The sequence below is a fragment of the Schistocerca nitens genome, chromosome 5, assembly GCF_023898315.1.
Source record: "Schistocerca nitens isolate TAMUIC-IGC-003100 chromosome 5, iqSchNite1.1, whole genome shotgun sequence".
Classification (NCBI taxonomy): Eukaryota; Metazoa; Arthropoda; class Insecta; order Orthoptera; family Acrididae; genus Schistocerca; species Schistocerca nitens.
This window is the reverse complement of record NC_064618.1, coordinates 655,094,711-655,113,441: the sequence shown is the minus strand read 5'-3', so window position 1 is coordinate 655,113,441 and position 18,731 is coordinate 655,094,711. Positions and strand designations below refer to the sequence as shown.

The 18,731-nt window shown below is 41.5% G+C and overlaps 1 protein-coding gene across 1 annotated transcript in view; it reads left to right on the top strand.

The window, feature by feature from the left end:
• The window catches only part of LOC126260640 (uncharacterized), a 564,809-nt gene that overhangs the window by 39,803 nt on the left and 506,275 nt on the right, over window positions 1-18,731 (top strand). The window contains exon 4 of the mRNA XM_049957978.1: window positions 11,290-11,394. Coding sequence (XP_049813935.1) covers window positions 11,290-11,394 — 105 coding nt within the window. The remainder of the gene's footprint in view (window positions 1-11,289; window positions 11,395-18,731) is intronic.

Sequence of the window (18,731 nt, the reverse complement as noted above, 5' to 3'; positions counted from 1 at the left end):
AGCTGCTCCCAAGGTTATTTAAAGACTGGTCAATAGGCTAAGGTGCACCTTCATGGCACAGAACTGGCACAAAGTCTCAGAACTTGGGAGAACTCTGTATGCCTCCACCTGTGCATGGCTTCAACAGTGATTCTAAGCGATGTCCAAAAACTGAGCTAGATTGTGCTGTCATTTGCGTTTTTTATTTTAGTTAAACAGGGAATGTTAAATTTGTCATTCCCCCTTCAAGCGATGGTCCCCTATGTAGACAGTACCTTATTACCGTCTGTGGAGTTGGGAAAATTAATTTAGCAGTGTCAAATCAGTAATTATATTTGATGTCTTATTAATTAATTAATGAACTGGTCTAGGTTAGGTACCAGTTTACTCGGAATTTTATTTGGAATACGAATCTTGATCAGATTTAAAGGATTAATTTTAACACTCTCTCTTCCTTTGTGGTGAGGACTGGTCTGGACAGATGCTGTGGTCTTGTCAAGTGTGTTTTATGTTTGACCAAGTTACTGCATTACAGCTGCCTCCTCAAGTGGACGAGTTGGGCAACAGCTGCCCTCAAAGAAAACAGCGCCCTTCTTGATTCCAATATATAACAACAACAAAAAACACACTAACAGTACAATTAAGACACTTAATAAATAAGACTAAAACTTTTTAATGAATGGTACCTAGCAGAACTACCTCTGCACACAATATTATATAAAATAATTCCTCAGCCTAAGTACAATTTTCCCTCAATACTGCCTCCATTTATTTTTACAGTTTTTAATTTCGTTGTGAGAAGAAGGTCAGTGTGACCTACGGGGACCCTTCCCACAGACAATATTTATCAGCACTGTAATGACTATCATTAACTTGACCCAGATCATGACACTAAATTAAAACATTAGTTTTACTGGATGAATCACTGGACAAGAACTCAATGGACCCTTTAATTTTACACTAAACACTGGCACTCACAACTCCTGGTCAGGTGAACAGAAGGACACATCCTGCTGTTGACTCTGTCGGCAGGGGATAATTGGAGAGCAGGTGGGTCAGTCCATTAACTAGCCAAAGCAGCGATTACTACCCTTCACGGCTGCACTGATCACATCCCAGTGACAGGAGCGGCACCCTTTTGTCAATGGCTCTGAAACACCACTCCAGTGCCTCACACCATTGTTCCCTACTGACCTGTGACCTCGTGAGGCATGTGCTTGCTGCAAGCTGTCACCACTTAGTAATAAGCCATGTGGTTAGTACTTCAGACACACCAAAGACTTGTGTTTTTGGCATTCTCTGAGGGAGGAGCCAGCAACAGGATATATATGGTGACCCAGTTGCGGAATGTTCTCTCATAGTCTTCAGCTGTCACAGTAAAACCTTAGATTAGATTAGATTAGATTCAGTTTTCATTCTATAAACATAAAAATGAGATGATTCTTGTGGGTGTGGAACAAGTCAGAAAGTATAACATAAAAAACATGAAACATACGAATATAATACTCATTACCCTGTTCATTTGTCAGGAGATTGTCAAAATAGGTGAATACATTACAGTAAAATGGAATTGCTAATATTCACACAACTGAAACACTGTCAGAATGAAACACAATTATGCACTTTTAATAAATTTATCATACACAAAATACCTAATTTTGTCTTTTGTGACCAAGTGCTTGTAAAATTGAAATCTATCAGACATTTTTACTTAAGCTGGTATGACAGTCTCTGTTAAGATATTCATCTATAGAGTATAAGGAGTTGTCTGTCAAAAAGTCTTTCAAACTCTGTTTAATCTGTGCTTTATCTGAAAACAAGTTTTTAATGGTTGCTGGCAATGTATTTAAAATGCGTTTTCCTGAATATTGAACACCATTTTGGACCATGGTAAGTGATTTTAGGTCTTTATGTAGAGTTTTCTTATTCGTAGTATTGATACTATGTATTGAGATATTGGTTGGAAATAGAGATATATTACTTGGAGCAAATTTTATTAAGGAATAAATACACTGAGAAGCCGTGGCTAGAATACAAAGTTCCTTGAATGGGTTTCTACATCATGTTCTTGAATTTACACTATGAATGGGTCTTATTACATGCTTTTGCATGCTAAAAGCTTTTGCTCAGTTTGCCCAGTTTCCCCAGAATATGATCCCATATGACAACTTGTGGTCTCTGTGATAGCACTTCAACTTTCAAGTGCCCAACACTAATACAGTACCTTAAGGCAACATGATCCTTTCCTACCCTTCAGTTTCTTCTCAGTTACATCTCTTGGCTTAATATAGTGTTATAATATTCCCTTTAATACTATGTTTATTGTTTTTCTTTTCTCCCCCTTGTTTATTTTCCCATTGAAATCACTATGCCTGGATGAGGTTTCTAGATAGATACTAGTCTCAACACAAGACAGCTTTTTCCATTACAGATCAATGTTTCCCATACTTTCTATTTTCTAGAAGTGCTAAAAGAACTGTGTGTTGAGACCAACAGAATCATAATGATATTGTGATTGTTCATCTCCAGCTACCCCTTTTTCTTAACTAATTTTCTTCCCCACATTAGGTCATTCTCCTCTTACTATGCATTTTTTGCAGTGTATTCTTTGAGATGTCTCCTGATAGTAGGATTTGACCACCCTTGACATAAAAAAAAAATAAGAATTTGACACTTAATAACTCATCTAACCTCACTTCATCCTATTTTCCTAGTGAAATGTTAGCATCATATAAATTTTATGATTCGATTCTAGATAGTAGCCCGAGTGACAGTTGTGTGCGCATGCGAGCATGTGTGTGTGTGTGTGTTCGCCATGTTCAATCTAACTTCTTGACACTATTGTGAAGTCCCTGGTATTAGAGATCGGTTCACAAACCTTGTCTGTCTATGGCAAATAATAGGGCAGGGGGGGGGGGGGGTGAGATGGCTTATGATTGTTGCACCCAGTGATACCTGTCATGCATGGCATTCACTTTCCCATTCCCAGTGCCTCCTGCTGCCTCAAGGGGAACAACTCTACTTCATTATTGCCCTCTCCACCTACACCCACTGCAAGACATGTGCTCTATATTTCCAGTTTCCACTATTCTAATCCATGCCAAAACTTTTCCCAACAGCATCACCCATTTGTCCTTATTGCACCCTGTATATTTCTCCTCAGTTTCCTTCTTAATACTTGCTAACCATTACATAGTTATGTAAATCTGCCACCGTTTGATGAGTAGCTTTTTTTTCTATGCTATTAAATTACTTTGTCAAAAATTGATTCTTTTCGTTGTTGTATAAGCCCATGTGAACACATTACCTTAGGCACACACAGCATAAAGGGAAAAATTATCTTAACCTCACCCTTTACTTCTAAGCAAATGAAAATTAATATCATCACAAATTCACACTCATGAATACTAAACTGGAGTTTGAAATTAATTTATGGGCATGAATGGGTCTGGCTGATGAACAGCTTTATATTTGCAATATTCTGTATGGTGTCCTCAGCATCGATATCTGGCCCAACAACTACATAGGAGGTACAGAAGTGATCACATAGAACTTTTTCAACTCAGTAGGGGCCGTTGTACAGTTGATAGAAACTGGCTTTCTTTTCTAAGAGATCAGACCAGTGATGGTTTCAGACTAGAACCAAATCACCTTCCTTAATCATAGGGCTCTTGGCTATGCAATCATGGTGCCCCTTCTTGCCAGCTTTATTCCTACTCATTCTTGTTAGGGCATCTGACAATTTTGTTTGTAGTTCCTCTTCTGGGGAAGGAGGTAATTGCACTGTGGCTCTGAGGGGCATAATTACTGGCCCCTCAAGCATCAGCTCAGCTGGGGAACAGCTTTTAGCATTGTGAATTAAACTGTTAATGATCTCTTTGAACTGCAGGATATACTGAACCTATTTGGTATCTCGAGCTGAACAGTGAATCCTTGCCAGGTTCCCCATTTTGTGGAAACCCATTAAGCTGGGTTCATGGCTGCATGGTAAATGCTTATCTAGTGAATACAAGGCCCACAAGAAAGACAGGTCGCAGCATGTACATCATGAAGGTAGGCCTGAGCTCACTCGCTTGCTTAACTAAGCAGACAAAATGCACTTCTAAACCTGTTAACTCGCAACTGGGTGTGTACGTGACAACGAGAATTGCATCTTCTACTGGAATCTGGTATTGTGAAGTCTTATTGACTACTGGTCATACAAAAAAATTTAAGATAATTTCTCAACATAAATGGTATAACAGCTTGTTTGTAGCATTTAATCTCTGCTGTGTAACAGTCCTCATTTCATACAAGATATGCAATCATCTTGACATGATTTTAATTTTATTTTACCCCACTACAGCTGTAACAAATAATTAGTAGGCCTAAGCACTTTCTATCACCATAATAGTCGATTCCAGAAGAATATGCAATTCTTGATTGTACATACACATCCAGTTAACAGGTGTCGAAATGCAGTTTTTCTGCTGAGTAGAGCTAGCGAGTTTTTCTGCTGAGTAGAGCAAGCAAGTGAGGGAGCTCAGCCTACCTTCGTGATGTACGCACCGCTGCCTGTCTTTCTCATAGGCCTCAGGTGAATAGTCATTCCTCGCTGCTGCATTTTAGTGGTCAAGGCACGAGATATGAACTGTGATCCATTGTCCAACAAGATCCCTTTGGGGTTACCAAACTTGTCAGTGTAATGCCACAAACACCTCACAAGAGCAATAGCTGACGTTATTCTCATGGAATAGAAAATAGTATGCAGGGTGCATCAAGAAGAATCATCTGGTTTAAAAAAGCATAACTATTATGTTACTTGAGATATGTGTGTGAATAATGTACTGTTGGAAAGAGCAAACTCTCAAGTCAGCAGTGTGTGCTCACTTCAGGTCTAGTAAAAATAGTGTCGGGACAACAGAAAGTGTTTTGTGTTCTATGTTTTGTGCAGTTCAGCATGGCTTTTGTACTTGGTATGGTGTGGATCCTCCTATAGCACAGAACATTAGACAATGGCATGAACAGTTCCAAGACGCAGGTTATTTGTGTAAAGGCAAATCGCTGGGCCATCCTTGAGTGTCTGACAGACTTTGAATACATCCACCATAGTTCCACAAGGAGGCTGCAAAAACCAGTTTGCCATGCAGCTCAACAGCTCAAAATGCCCCTGATGTCCATCTGGCATGGGTTTTGTTGATGTTTACACATGAAACCATACAAAATTCAGCTACTGCAAACTCTTCATTAAGGTGACAAATAAAAACATGTGAAGTTCTGTAATTTCGTTCTTGGCAAGATGGAGGATGACAGTTTTCTTCCACACTTAGTGTTTAGTGACAAGGCAATATTCCATTTAAATGGAAAGGTGAACCATCACAATGTGAGAATATGGAGTATGGAACAACCACACGAAGCTGTACAACATGAGAGGGACTCTCCAAAATTTAAAGTGTTTTATGCAGTTCACAGGAAAAGGTGTATGGTCCATTTTTCTTTGCTGAAAAGCCTGTTACAGGAAGCACATATCTTTATATACCTGAGAACTGTCTTTTCCCACAGCTGGAGACTGATTTGAATGACTTCATTCACCAACAGTATAGGACACCACTCACTGGCATCTCGAAGCGCGTGTATTTTTAAATCAAAGAATTACTGAACACTGGATTGGTCACACTTGAACAAATGATTCAACCTTAGATTACTGGCCTCCAAGGCCACCGGACTTGACTGTATGTGATTATTTCTTGTGGGGGGAGGGTTTATAAAACACTGTTTATGTGACTCCGTTAACAGCAACAATGAATGAACTGAGACTTCACATAACAGCAACTGTGGAAGCTGTAACTCAAGACATGCTCCCTGCGGTGTGGGAACAATTTGAATACCACACTGACATATGCCATGCGTCTCAAGGGGGTGCATATTGAACACCTTTGAAAAGGTATGAAAAAAAACTTTTTGAATTTCCCATTCACCAAAAAACAAAATTCATTGTATGTGTTTACTAGTTTGAGGAATACAGGCATGCCAAATTAGATGATTCTTTTTGATACAAACTGTACGTTTTAAATTAATCTAGGATGGCAAAAAGAAACTGAGTTCCACCTCTGCCTATAGGGAGACTTCCCACTACGTATCTACTGACAGTAGTTCTCACAGTGCAGATGCAAAGACGTGCTCCAATAATCTCATAATTCTTTCTCTTGCTGGCTTAGCCTTCTGGCACAGGAGACACGTGGTTAATTGTTTCACAGTATCTAATTCAATCTTCTTGGAGTGCACATCCTGTTTCAGCATAGCGAGACAATTTGCCACCCAATAGTGTCTAAATAACAGGTGGGTCCACTCCATGAGCTTGGCCTGTCTTGCAGTTCTGCAAATGAGGTGACCTTCTGCCTCTAGGTCAAACAGCTCCCTTCCCTAATCCTTTTCTCAAGCTTTTTCTCAGGCAGCCAGGGGATGGGGAACACTCTCACTTGGCTCTCCTGTGCAGGAGAGCTTCTGGAAAATTTGGAAGGTAGGAGACAAGGTACTGGCAGAAGTGAAGCTGTGAGGACAGGGTGTGAGTCGTGCTTGGGTAGCTCAGAGGGTAGAGCACTTGCCCACGAAAGCCAAAGTCCCCATGTTCAAGTCTCGGTCTGGCAAACCGTTTTAATCTGCCAGGAAGTTTCATGAAGAAAGATGTCTATCCATTGCCACACATTGCTAACATTGTAGACTGCCTGAAAGGGGCAAAGTACATATTTCTCAACTGTGGATGTGGAGATAGGCTAATGGTAAATCTGGGTTTATGAGGCTGACCTGGAACAGCTTGCCTTCATTACTCTTGACAGCCTCTGTTACATTAAAGTTATGCCACTTAGACTGTGTAATGCACCAGCATATGATGCACAACCTGCTGCAAAATCTTAAAGGGACGACGTCTCAGTGTCATATGATTCAAAGTGTCATTTTTTGGAAGTGTTTGAACTACATCTCAGCCACCTGCCAACCATGGCAAAATGTATTCAGACTGCAGACCTTTGCCCCAGTCCAAGAAAGCCCCTCTTCACTGGCAAAGAAATAGAAATCCTGGGCATCTATCACATAATTTTGTGTTTTGAGAATTTTTCTTGGAAAGTGCACATGCTACCAGCAATTGGACTTTTGTACCAAGGCATGTCCATTACAGTAACGATTGTTGCAAGATGAGAAGTTTTCCTGGAATGAGGTGCAAGAAAGCTCTCTACTTGTCCTTAAGGAGACAGTAACTTCTTCAGTCCTAGCATTGTAGTAAGAGATTACTGAGGCAGAACTTTAAACTGACACTGTTGGTTATGATATAAGTGCAGTTCTAGTGAAAATTCAGGAAGGTGACTAAAAGGCGACAGTTTATGTCAGAGATGAAATATTCTACACGTGAGAAAGAGTGCCTTGCAGCTGTTTGGGCCATATACAAGTTCTGGATTTATTTGTTTAGCCAATCATTCTTTGTTGTGATAAGCCACCATTCTCTATGCTGGCTTATTAGCTTGAAGGATCCATTGGGTTGACTATCAAGATGGGCATTCAGGCTTTTGGGGGTATGATGTCACAGTGATATACAAAAGCAGGTGCAAAAACAAAGATTCCAACTGCCTTTCAAGTAATACTGTAGTGGAACACAGCAGTGTGCATGAAATCTGTCATTGCTGCATTAAATGACATTACTGTTAAGTAGAGGGAAGATCCAACACCGCTGAAAACCATAGACATCTTGAAGGATTGGGAACTGACCAAAGGAGAGTTCTAATTAATAAATGGTGCATTGTGTAAGGGGAACTGTGACCCTGTTGAAGTGAAATGGTGCTAGTCATCCCAGCTCATCTACGGCCAGCTGTCTTCAAGCATTTCCATGACACTCCAACATCAGGAAACCTAGGATTCATGACGACTCTAGACATAAACAGTTGCAGGAATCACTGGCCAGGTCTTGACAGGCCCATTATGCTGTGAGATGCTGTAAGGGATGCCAATAATATAAGGACCTGCTGCTGTTACCTCTGGAGTATCTGGTAACAGACCCACCTGTAGCAGTGTCATTGTGCTGTATAGGTATCAATCTCTCATGGAGGTTCCTGAACTCAGCAAACAGAAATTGATGGACAAGAGTCTGCACTGACTACCTCACCTGCTATGCAGTCACCAAAAGTGCCAACTGCTGCAGCTCCATAAATTGTGGAGTTCCTTGTAGAAGACATCATTTGGAAGCACAAAACACCCTTTGTGATGATGTCTCATCTGAAAAAGTTTTCCAGTCGAGACTAGTATCGAAGGTAATTTCATGTTCTGACATCACACACAGCATAATAACTGTCTACCATACACAGATTAGTGGTCCCACACAGCACTTTAATAAAACATTGGCAGATATTCTCTGAATATACATTAATGTAAAATGGAGAGAATGGAGTGCTGTACTGCCTGTCACAACGTTCACAGATAGCACAATGAAACAAGACAATGCACACTTCACACTGTGCTGGCTGTTGTGGCTGAGTGGTTCTAGGGGCTTCAGTCTGGAACTGCGAGACCGCTATGGTCACAGGTTCGAATCCTGTCTCGGGCATGGCTGTGTATGATGTCTTTAGGTTAGTTAGGTTTAAGTAGTTCTAAGTTCTAGGGGACTGATGACCTCAGATGTTAAGTCCCATGGTGCTCAGAGCCATTTGAACCATTTGAACCTTCACTCTGTTCATTCTGCTTCACTGACATGAGGTCAAGTCACAATAAGTACCTTGTTCCAGTTTCAGACAGATGATACTCATGATCACTACATGATATATGAGGGTTGCCCAGAAAGTAATGCACTGCATTTTTTTCTCATCTGAAAACAATGCTGTGAATATGAAACATTACATACGTATTATTTGAAGTCTCCTGAGTGCATCCGCCCAGTTTCCGTCACACCCGAGAGATAGTGTAGCTGCAGGATAGTTTCAGAATTATGTCTGTAGGTGATGTACATTACAAGCAACATGCCATCATCGAATTTCTCACTACAGAGAAAGAAACTGGGGAATATTCACAAAAGTTTGTGCAAAGTCTATGGAGCATCTGCTGTCGACAGAAGCACAGTTAGTCACTGGGCACAGAGGGTGAGGTCACCAGGCAATTCAGTGGAGCTCAATGATTTACAGTGGTCGGGGAGACCATCCACAGCTGTCACACCTCACATGTTGCAGTGAGCTGATGTTGTCATTCATGAGGACAGACCCATTACAACTCTGCATTTTGTGGATGTTGAGGAGGTGGTTTACACAGTGAAGCACTGGCTCCACCACCAGGACAAGGACTGGTACCGAAAGGGCATACACACCCATGTTTCGCGCTGGAGGAAGGCCATAAAATGGGATAGAGATTACCTGGAAAATTCGTGTGTGTAGATAAAACACCATTCTTTTGTGTGTGTAATTCTCATTATGTTCAATAAAGAATTACTGAAGAAAAAATGTGCACTGCATTACTTTGTGGGCAACCCTCAAACATAATCACCAGTGCTGGAGAAGCAAGGCAGCTGGCTTGCATGTGGACACTGGATGTCCAGGAGAAAGACAAAAGTACAGAAACGCTAAGCACCAGTGGGTGAGATAGATCCCAGGAGGCTTGGTATGAATTTTTATGCTTGTGTGGACAACAGGACTATGAAAAAAGTTACTAAAGCACTGCTTTTGGTGGTATCATATCCTTTGTCACTATTCAGATGTCACATTTGAAGTCGAGAATTATGACCCTTCATCAAGACAACTTAAGTACAGGGACATCATCCTTGTCCTGCCTATGAAGCCCTACTACAGTCCAGAGGTGCATATTGACAATGGGAGGTTCAAGGAAATGAAGACCCCCTCTACAGTTGTGAAGCTTTGGTAGGAGGGGCTACATTCAATGTGCATCATAATGAAGGGGATGTAACAACATGATGAGAATGCAAACACCTGACAGAAAGAGGACCATTGACAAGGACTATATCAAGGACACTGTTGTCAGTGCCAATGGGAACTTCTGAAAGAGGGGGTTGCTGTTTCTCCAGGTGAGGGAGTAATGCCATGACATGTGGGGCATGCACCATAGTGTAATGGTTAGCATCCCTGGCTGGCACATTGTGGATCACCAGTGCAAACCTGACCACCAGCAATTATTTATTATTAGCCTCTTCCCCTTGGCTTCACCTGCATAAGAGTTTGACATGTATATTGAACACATCACCTCGTTCCCCTCTCTGTGTCCACCCCATTCGCCCAACTATATGTGTCTATCACATCCTCCCCATTCTCTTTGTCTCTTAATCTCCTCCTTTACTTCTCTCTGTCTATTTCCTCCATTCCCGCTCTGTGACAATGTCTTGCTTTCCCCTTCCTCTAACCAATCATCCTCCCTAATTCTCTTCCCATCTCTGGCTCCCCCTCTTCCTTTTTCACCTACACACTACCACTCTACATCTTACACCTGCCTCATGCATCTCCTCTTCATCCTTTCATTCTATCCATCCCTTCCTCTATCCATTTAAGACTGTGCCCAGCCAAGTCATCTCCATGTGTAGTGCAAGGAGTACTCTTAAATGATGAAGGGCTGATACTGCTCCCATGACATCATGACATCCATGTCATACAGGGAAGGCTACATATCAGGGGCTTTAAAATCATTTATTTGCCTCTGACATACAGGCAAATCAGGTGGATAATGCAGGCCAGTACTACTCCAACACAACATACCAGTCTTGATAGGCAGCCTACTTGTAGGGGCCTGGACCACTACCACTAAATGTAGACTGCCCTGCAAAGCAGACTGATTTGGCGGGACAACACATCTGTCATACTGGGCAGGCTACACAAGAGGGGCTTCAAAAATTATTTATTTGCCCCTGACGTACAGGCCGCCTTGCAAAGCAGGTGGATAGCGTAGGCCAGTACTACTCCAACACAACATACCAGTCATGATAGGCAGCCTACTTGTAGGTGCCTGGACCATTGTTTCTTACCACTAAATGTAAACTGGCCTGCAAAGCAGACTGATTTGGCGGGAAAACACTGTTCCCACGGAACACGCCTGTTGTGCAGGGAGAGTATATGCCAAGAATTTCTGTACATTCAGGAATACTTGATGTTTGTATAAATACTGGCATTCAGCAATAGTCAGTGTTTGTATAAATAGCTGCATTCTCCATCCAAGAGGTCAGTTCTGCTCTGATTGTACATTGGTGACAGTACTAAATGTGCTTTTTCTTGTAAGTATTATACTTCATTTATGAACCTGCCTTCAGATTTGGACATGGTTGTGGTTCTGATATATAAAAAGGCACATTTGTTTTAGACTGTTGCAGGTACTGTTTATTACCTCCGGCTAGAAGTTTGTACCACCAACTCCAACAGGGGAGAAGATGATGCCAGTTCTGAGTGCATTCAAACAGAAGAAGTGGTAAGTTTTATATCATAGAAACATGAAACAAAAACAGTTCATATTTCATGTACCTGCATTTCCCTTCATAATACCTGTGTTCACTGACACCTGTGTTGCAAACTGTATCTTTTTAATCTCATGTGAACAGTTTGTGCGACATTTAAGTTTCATATAGTAAAGAATATAACTAGCTGAGCCTTGCCTCTCATGCCTTGTATTCTGCCATCTGTAATGTTCTCTGTAGTCCGTGCATCCAAATGCCATATCAAACCTTGCCTTGCTATACATCTTGTTACCATCACTGTACTGTGGGTTCATATACACACATCAAAAAATGTTTTGCGTCACCTCGGTTCCATGAGTTCCAGAACCTGTACAGAAAATTGGAATAGAGATCAACATAAACATCATTTCTGCCCTTTTTATTGCTCATGAAAACCACTCATTGCATGTTGTACCACCATATAGCGAGACCTTCAGAGGTGTTGATCCAGACTGCTGTACACACTGGTACCTCTAATACTCAGTAGCACATCCTCTTGCATTGATGCATGCCTGTATTCATCATGTCACACTATCCACAAGTTCATCAAGGCAGATTGTCACACTCCTCTACAGCGATTCAGCGTAGATTACTCAGAGTGGTTGGTGGGTCACATCGTCCATAAGCAGCCCTATTCAATATATCCTGGGCATGTTCGATAGGGTTCATGTCTGGAGAACATGCTGGCAACTCCAGTCAAGTGATGTCTCGTTATTCTGAAGGAAGTCATTCACAAGATGTGCACAATGGGGATGCGAATTGTCGTCCATGAAAACGAATGCCTCGCCAATATGCTGCTGATATGCTTGCACTGTTGGTTGGAGGTGGCTTTCTCGTATCATACAGCTATTATGGCACCTTCCATGACCACCAGTGGTGTACATTGGTCCCACATAATGCCACCCCAAAACAGCATGGAACCTCCACCTTGCTGCACTCGCAGGACAGTGTGTTTAAGGCATTCAGCCCAACCGGGTTGCCTCCAAACGCATCTCCAACGAATGTCGGTGAAGAGAACATGATGCCAATCCTGAGTGATCCATTCAGCATTTTGTTGGGCCCATCTGTACTGTGCTGCATGTTGTTGTGGTAGCAAAGATTGACCTTGCCATGGACATCGGGAGTGAAGTTGCTCATCATGCATTCTATTGCACACCGTTTGAGCCATAACATGACATCCTGTGGCGGTATGAAACGCATTATTCAACATGGTGGCATTGCTGTCAGAGTTACTCCAAGCCATAATCCATATGTAGTGGTCATTCACTGCAGTAGTAGTCCTCGGGCAGCCTGAGCGAGGCATGTCATCATCAGTTCCTGTCTCTCTGTATCTCCTCCATATCCAAACAATATCACTTTGGTTCACTCCGAGATGCCTGGACACCACTTGTTGAGAGCCCTTACTGGCACAAAGTAAGAAAGAGGATGCAATCAAACTGCGGTACTGACCGTCCAGGTATGGTTGAACTACAGACAACATGAGCCGTGTACCTCCTTCCTGGTGGAATGACTGGAACTGATTGGCTGTCGGACCCCCTCCGCCTAATAGGCGCTGCTCATGCATGGTTGTTTACATTTTTGGGCGGGTATACTGACATCTCTGAATAGTCAAAAGAGACTATGTCTGTGATAAAATATCCACAGTCAACATCTATCTTCAGGAGTTCTGGGAACCGGGGTGATACAAAACTTTTTTTATGTGTGTATATGAATGTAATGGAGTTGACTCTAACCTGGCTTCTCTTTTGTGTTTACTTTCCTCCTCTCCATCCCTAATTTGCTACCCCACTCATCTCCAACTTACAGAGCAAAATTACAATAGGGATCATTGTCCTGATGCCTTCTCAGACGCATGAAAATTTCATGATGCAGCACATTATCCTGGACTGAGGGTAATCTACTGACACCAAAGAAGGTTTGGTTTGACTTGGAGGAATGTAGTAATACCATTGATGTTCAAGTTAAACATAATGCTTTGATGGATAGTTGTAGTTGCAATCTCAGGATTTTCACAAACGATGAACTTATATATGAGCAAATGCAATCCAATACATATTGTGGTAGTACCTTTTTAGATGTGGACACAATATCAGCCTTGTGCGAAGACTGACAAGTAGCTCTTAACATAGGGAAACGTTAAATTTTTCACTTCATGAAACAAGTGTGATATCCTTTGACTACAGGATTAATTAGTTGCAACTAGTCAGTTATGCCATGCAAATATTTGTGAGTAACAATGTATAGAGATGTGAAGTGGAACAACCATATATCATATTTACTTGAATCTAAGTCACACTCGAATCTAAGCCGCACCTGAAAAATGAGAATCGAAATAAAGGAAAAAAAAATTTCCCGAATCTAAGCCGCACCTGAAATTTGAGACTCGAAATTCAAGGGGAGAGAAAAGTTTTAGGCCGCACCTCCAAATCGAAACAAAGTTGGTCCATTGTAATATGAGACACAATTTAGGTCAAATGAAAGACGATACAGCTACAGTAGTTTGGTTAGAGTCGTAAGCTTAGCAGTTAAGCTTTACCAGGTAGCCATTGCTATGCATCAGACGCTCTGTCCGTATTTATACGGGTACCCTTCCTTTTTCATGTAATTCGTCTGGTTTGAATCGATTGCTTCTTTTGCTTTGATCTGATAAGTGCCGTTTTCTTTGTTATAGGTGTTTACGTCACTCTAAGCTGAAAATGCATTACTGTACTGTGTCATGCATTGTTTGTCGCATTTTGATAGTGCATGTTTACAGCCTGTCGCCGCTCGCAGCATGACTTGCTTTTGTGCGCGCTACCGCCACTTAAAAAAAAAGAGGAATCATCACATTAGCAAAACAATGGCAAGAGACTGCTATTTGTTGTTACTTACACTGCTGATTTCTTTGATAATGATCAACAAGAACCAAATAATAGACTGCGTATGATAGAACATATTCTGAACGAGAGTTTAGCGAAAATTTTTCTCCATTTGAAAATCTTTGCGGCCGCTTCTTTAGTACATCAAATTCTGCACAGAAATTAGTCGTCTTACATTTAAAATCTAGTCAGTTGCCATGCTTCATTTCTGACTGTATTCCACGTTTGATGCTGTCTCACTCTAGTTTCGTAGTTTATTAGGCAGACAGGATTTAAATGAGATAGCAACAAACACGAAAGAATACATGGCAAAATGTTTATATTCATATTATTCTTATGGTGAAGAGAATACTGCATGTGACTCACATTTCATCAGGTTCCTATTAGCAACCATCTCTTCTCACAGGTAGGAAAAAACTCGGAACGTAGAGTTGGCCATATTGACAAACATCCCTAACAGTCTTGCCAGTCGGATTTTCATAGTACATTGAAATTCTGCTACATTCGAAGATGAACAATACGGAATTTGTATTTACTTCATTGGATAATGTATAAAAAAGCAGTGGTCGAAACTCGGGGCGGAGAAGAAAAAAGCTCGTCTTCTGCCTTTTTTTTTTTTAATTTATTTACTGATGCAGAGGTTTTGGCGCCAGTATTTATCTTTGTGCCCACAAAGCATGCTTGTGTGTCGCTAAATATATTCTACGGCAGAAGTTAGTTGTGGCGGCACCTACCAACATTTTTCAGAAATTCCACTTGCTTTGCACTCGATTCTAAGCCGCAGGCGGTTTTTTGGATTACAAAAACCGGAAAAAAAGTGCGGCTTAGATTCGAGTAAATACGGTAGTCTCAGTAATAGGTGAAACAAATGGTAGGCTACAATTCATTGGTAGGATGCTGGGTATCGTTTCTCTACAAATGACTGCATACAAAACATATACATAGCCCATGCTTGCAGGCTGCTCAAGATGGTGGGACCTGTGTCACTGCAGAAACATAGAGTGTATACAAAGAAGAGTAGTAGAAATTTCGCAGACTTGTTTGACTGGTGAAAGAGTGCAACAGAAATGGTGTGAAATCTCAGGTGGGAAACACTGAAAGAAAGATATACATACCACAAGAACTGGCTTACAAAAATTCAGGAACCATATTTCAGGAGATACACTATGGACATTCTTTAGACCTCTATATATCTATCCCATAAAGTGATTGAGCAGATTAAAAATAACCACACAGGCGAACAAGCACTCATACTTCCTACACTCCATCCATGAACAGAGCAGGAAGAAATCTTAATATGAATGAAAAGCACCCTCTGCCATACACTACAGTGATACACAGTGTACATGTAAAATATGGAAAATGCAATTTCTCAGCTACAGCAGACCAATGTGCTGTTCATAGAGACTTATAACAGGAAACACACACACTCCTATGGCCACTGTGAAAGATATAGCCACTACTCATATAGAAATAAAAGCAATGGGCTCACAAAGATAATTATCAACCTCACTTTTATCAATGAAGAACCAATAACCAATAGAAGCTGCTAAAAGAAAATCATGAAGACTTAATGTTTGGATTATTTTAAAAAGAATGCAGTCAATCTTGTGCACTGTTTTTTACTGTGGGTAAAACCTCATATAAGAAACAAACCCATGTGCAGTCAGTGGCAGCTATTAATTTTGCAGCATAAAGTCAAGTTGATTTCACCTGTAAGAAAGATGACAAGAAGTCTTATCTGTAATACAAAAAGAGTTCTTCTCAACAATTATATTGCTAAGGTCTAAGCAGTAACTGGCACATACAACACAATTGTTCTAGAAAAGGGTGATGAAGGAAAAAAAAGTAGCCTAGTGTCTGAAGAATTCATCTGCGTACAAGGTGTCCTTTGGCAATGGGAAAGCTGAGGGATTTGAAGCTCAAATTTATCCACCCTATTTACAACATTTGGCTCTACTTTTTAACTACCACCAGCCCCCCCCCCCTCCACCACACATACATTACCTGTGATTGGTAAACATTTAGAGGTCAATGTAGAAGACAGAGAAGTTGTGAAAGTAAAGACTCATACTTCAACTTGCAGATGAAGATATCTGACTGCCTGGTACAGCCAGAAGCTCACAGTCATATATTTCATGTGTGGGAGTAATATGCCAGTGGCTGCCAGGCATTGTTAGAGTGCCGCACCAATGGGTATCTGGCTCATATCCACAACAGTAGTTAGTGCATCAAGTTTTGGGGATGCTTAAAGCACTGCCATTGGCATTGCCCTTCTTTGTATCCTTGAATGCGGAGCACATATCTTCTGCCCAGTGTACAAGAGACTTCCTGTTTTAACATTAGGAGCTGTCAAAGTTTCCTGTATCTCTGCTGCATGGGGAAGGTGTCATCTGTAGAAATTAAGCACACACAAGAAATGTTGTAATTCCTTGGCTGTAGGTGGCCTGGGTGGTTGTAGTATTGCTTCTACCTTCTTGGTCAAAGGAGGAAAGCCCACAGCAGAGATTTTATGACCAAGAAGCGCCATTTCTGACGGCCAGAAACACATTTGGCTATGTTCATTACAGCTCCGTATTGTTCTAGTTATCTGAAGAACTCAAGCAGGAGCTGATGTTGTCCAGATTGGTGGAGAACACCAGGGCATCATCAAGGTAAGCAAAGCAAAATGGTAATCTTTGGAGAACAGAATCTATAAATCTCTGCTACATTTGAGCTGCATTGCATAAGCCAAAGGTCATAATCATGCTCTATCATATAAACCAAAAGGTGAGATTATGGTGGTTTTGGTATGTCCCCTGCACCTGCAGGTATCAGGGTGTAAGATTTTGCTCAGTCCAAGATGGTGAAAATGGTGGCACCATGTAGTGTGTAATTAAAGTTCCTGTAATAGTGGTATAGAGTATTTGCCAGAGACTGTTTGAAAGTTAAGCCATAATAATCACTGCATTGGTGCCAGGTGTCACCTTTCTTTGGCACTAAGTACAATGCCGATGACCAAAGACTTTTGGATGGTCGCATTAATCCTTCCCATAACATCGAATCAAATTCGGCCTTCGCAGTTGCTTAATAGTCTGGAGCCAAAGATTTAGCAAACATCTAGACATAGACACCATGGAGAGTACATCCATTGATTTAATATGGTGCACTGTATCACGGGGTATTCACCTTGGGGCACCGGGTGGTCTGATCAAAGTGAGGTAGTCCCTCAGTAATGCAGCGTACTCACCACTTGAGGCCTCCGTCAGCTGGCACTTTGGACTGCTGTGCAGGAGTGGAAGCTGGTGACAACAAGGCTGGTGACGTTGTCCACCAAGTGGGCATTCGCCACATTTGGTAGTAGCTGGTAGTGCACCAGGTGTGCTCTACCTCTGTGATGTCCGCAATGGTGAAATCCCACACGTATGGGTGGTACAGTCCAATATTAAGGTCCAACAGCTGACTGGCATAGAATGCAATTGAAGAGTTGTTAGTAGCTGTTAGGCAAAAAGCAATTGGCACCTGACAATGATGCAGAGACGTACAAGGCAATATACTCAGGTCAGAGCCAGCGTCTACCAGGAATTCTATACCGGACCCTCAATCAATTAAAAACAGGCACTTGAAGGATGTTCGGCAATAGGTTGTGCCTGCTACTGACTGTCAGTGACATTTGGGAACAAACAAGATGGTGAACACTTCTTCACCTGATTACCAAACTAGCAATGTTACCAACATACCTGTGTGTTGCTCAATTGAGCTGCATGTCCATCTCCGAGGCAACAATTGCCTTGATCTGCAGTGGCAAGTGGATATCCCATAATGTTCATAGCAAGGTATCCGATACTATGCACATGTCAACTTTACTGTGCAGATGACACAGTTACTGCAATGGCTTGCCATTGCTGATCTCTTCCTGTGTTAGCACTTGCCTAATGTGATCATGTGATCTTCCTGGGAGGCAGCCGCATGTTGTATCAATTCTGTCTTGAGCTTAGTGTATGCGCCTTTCTTAGGTGGTGCAGTAATGATATCTTGTACCTCGACTGCAAATCTGCGGTCCAACGGATTTAAGACAAGGGCAAACTTAGTCACATTGGCCATTTTTCCCATGCAGCAGAAATATGCCTCTGCTTGTGCAAACCAAAGAACAGGATTGTGTGGCCAGAATGGTGGCAAAGGCTTAGTGTTAATCCTGAAACAGTGCACTCTTCAACCATTGCATGGTTCACTGTGTCTCTGTCACATTACTTTTCCTTCCGGGCACCTTTGGATCACCATTTGTCAGCGCTTATAGGGGAAATGCTGCCCGACTGTTGTCAGATGTGTTCTATATATAGGAGGAAAAAACTCCGGAATGGATAACAGATTTTATTAATTCCAACACATTAGGCTACTCTCCACTCATAACTCAAGAATAATTGAATTGAAGCATAGCCTCCTTACAGAATCACAGAAAGGATGCTGAAAAACAT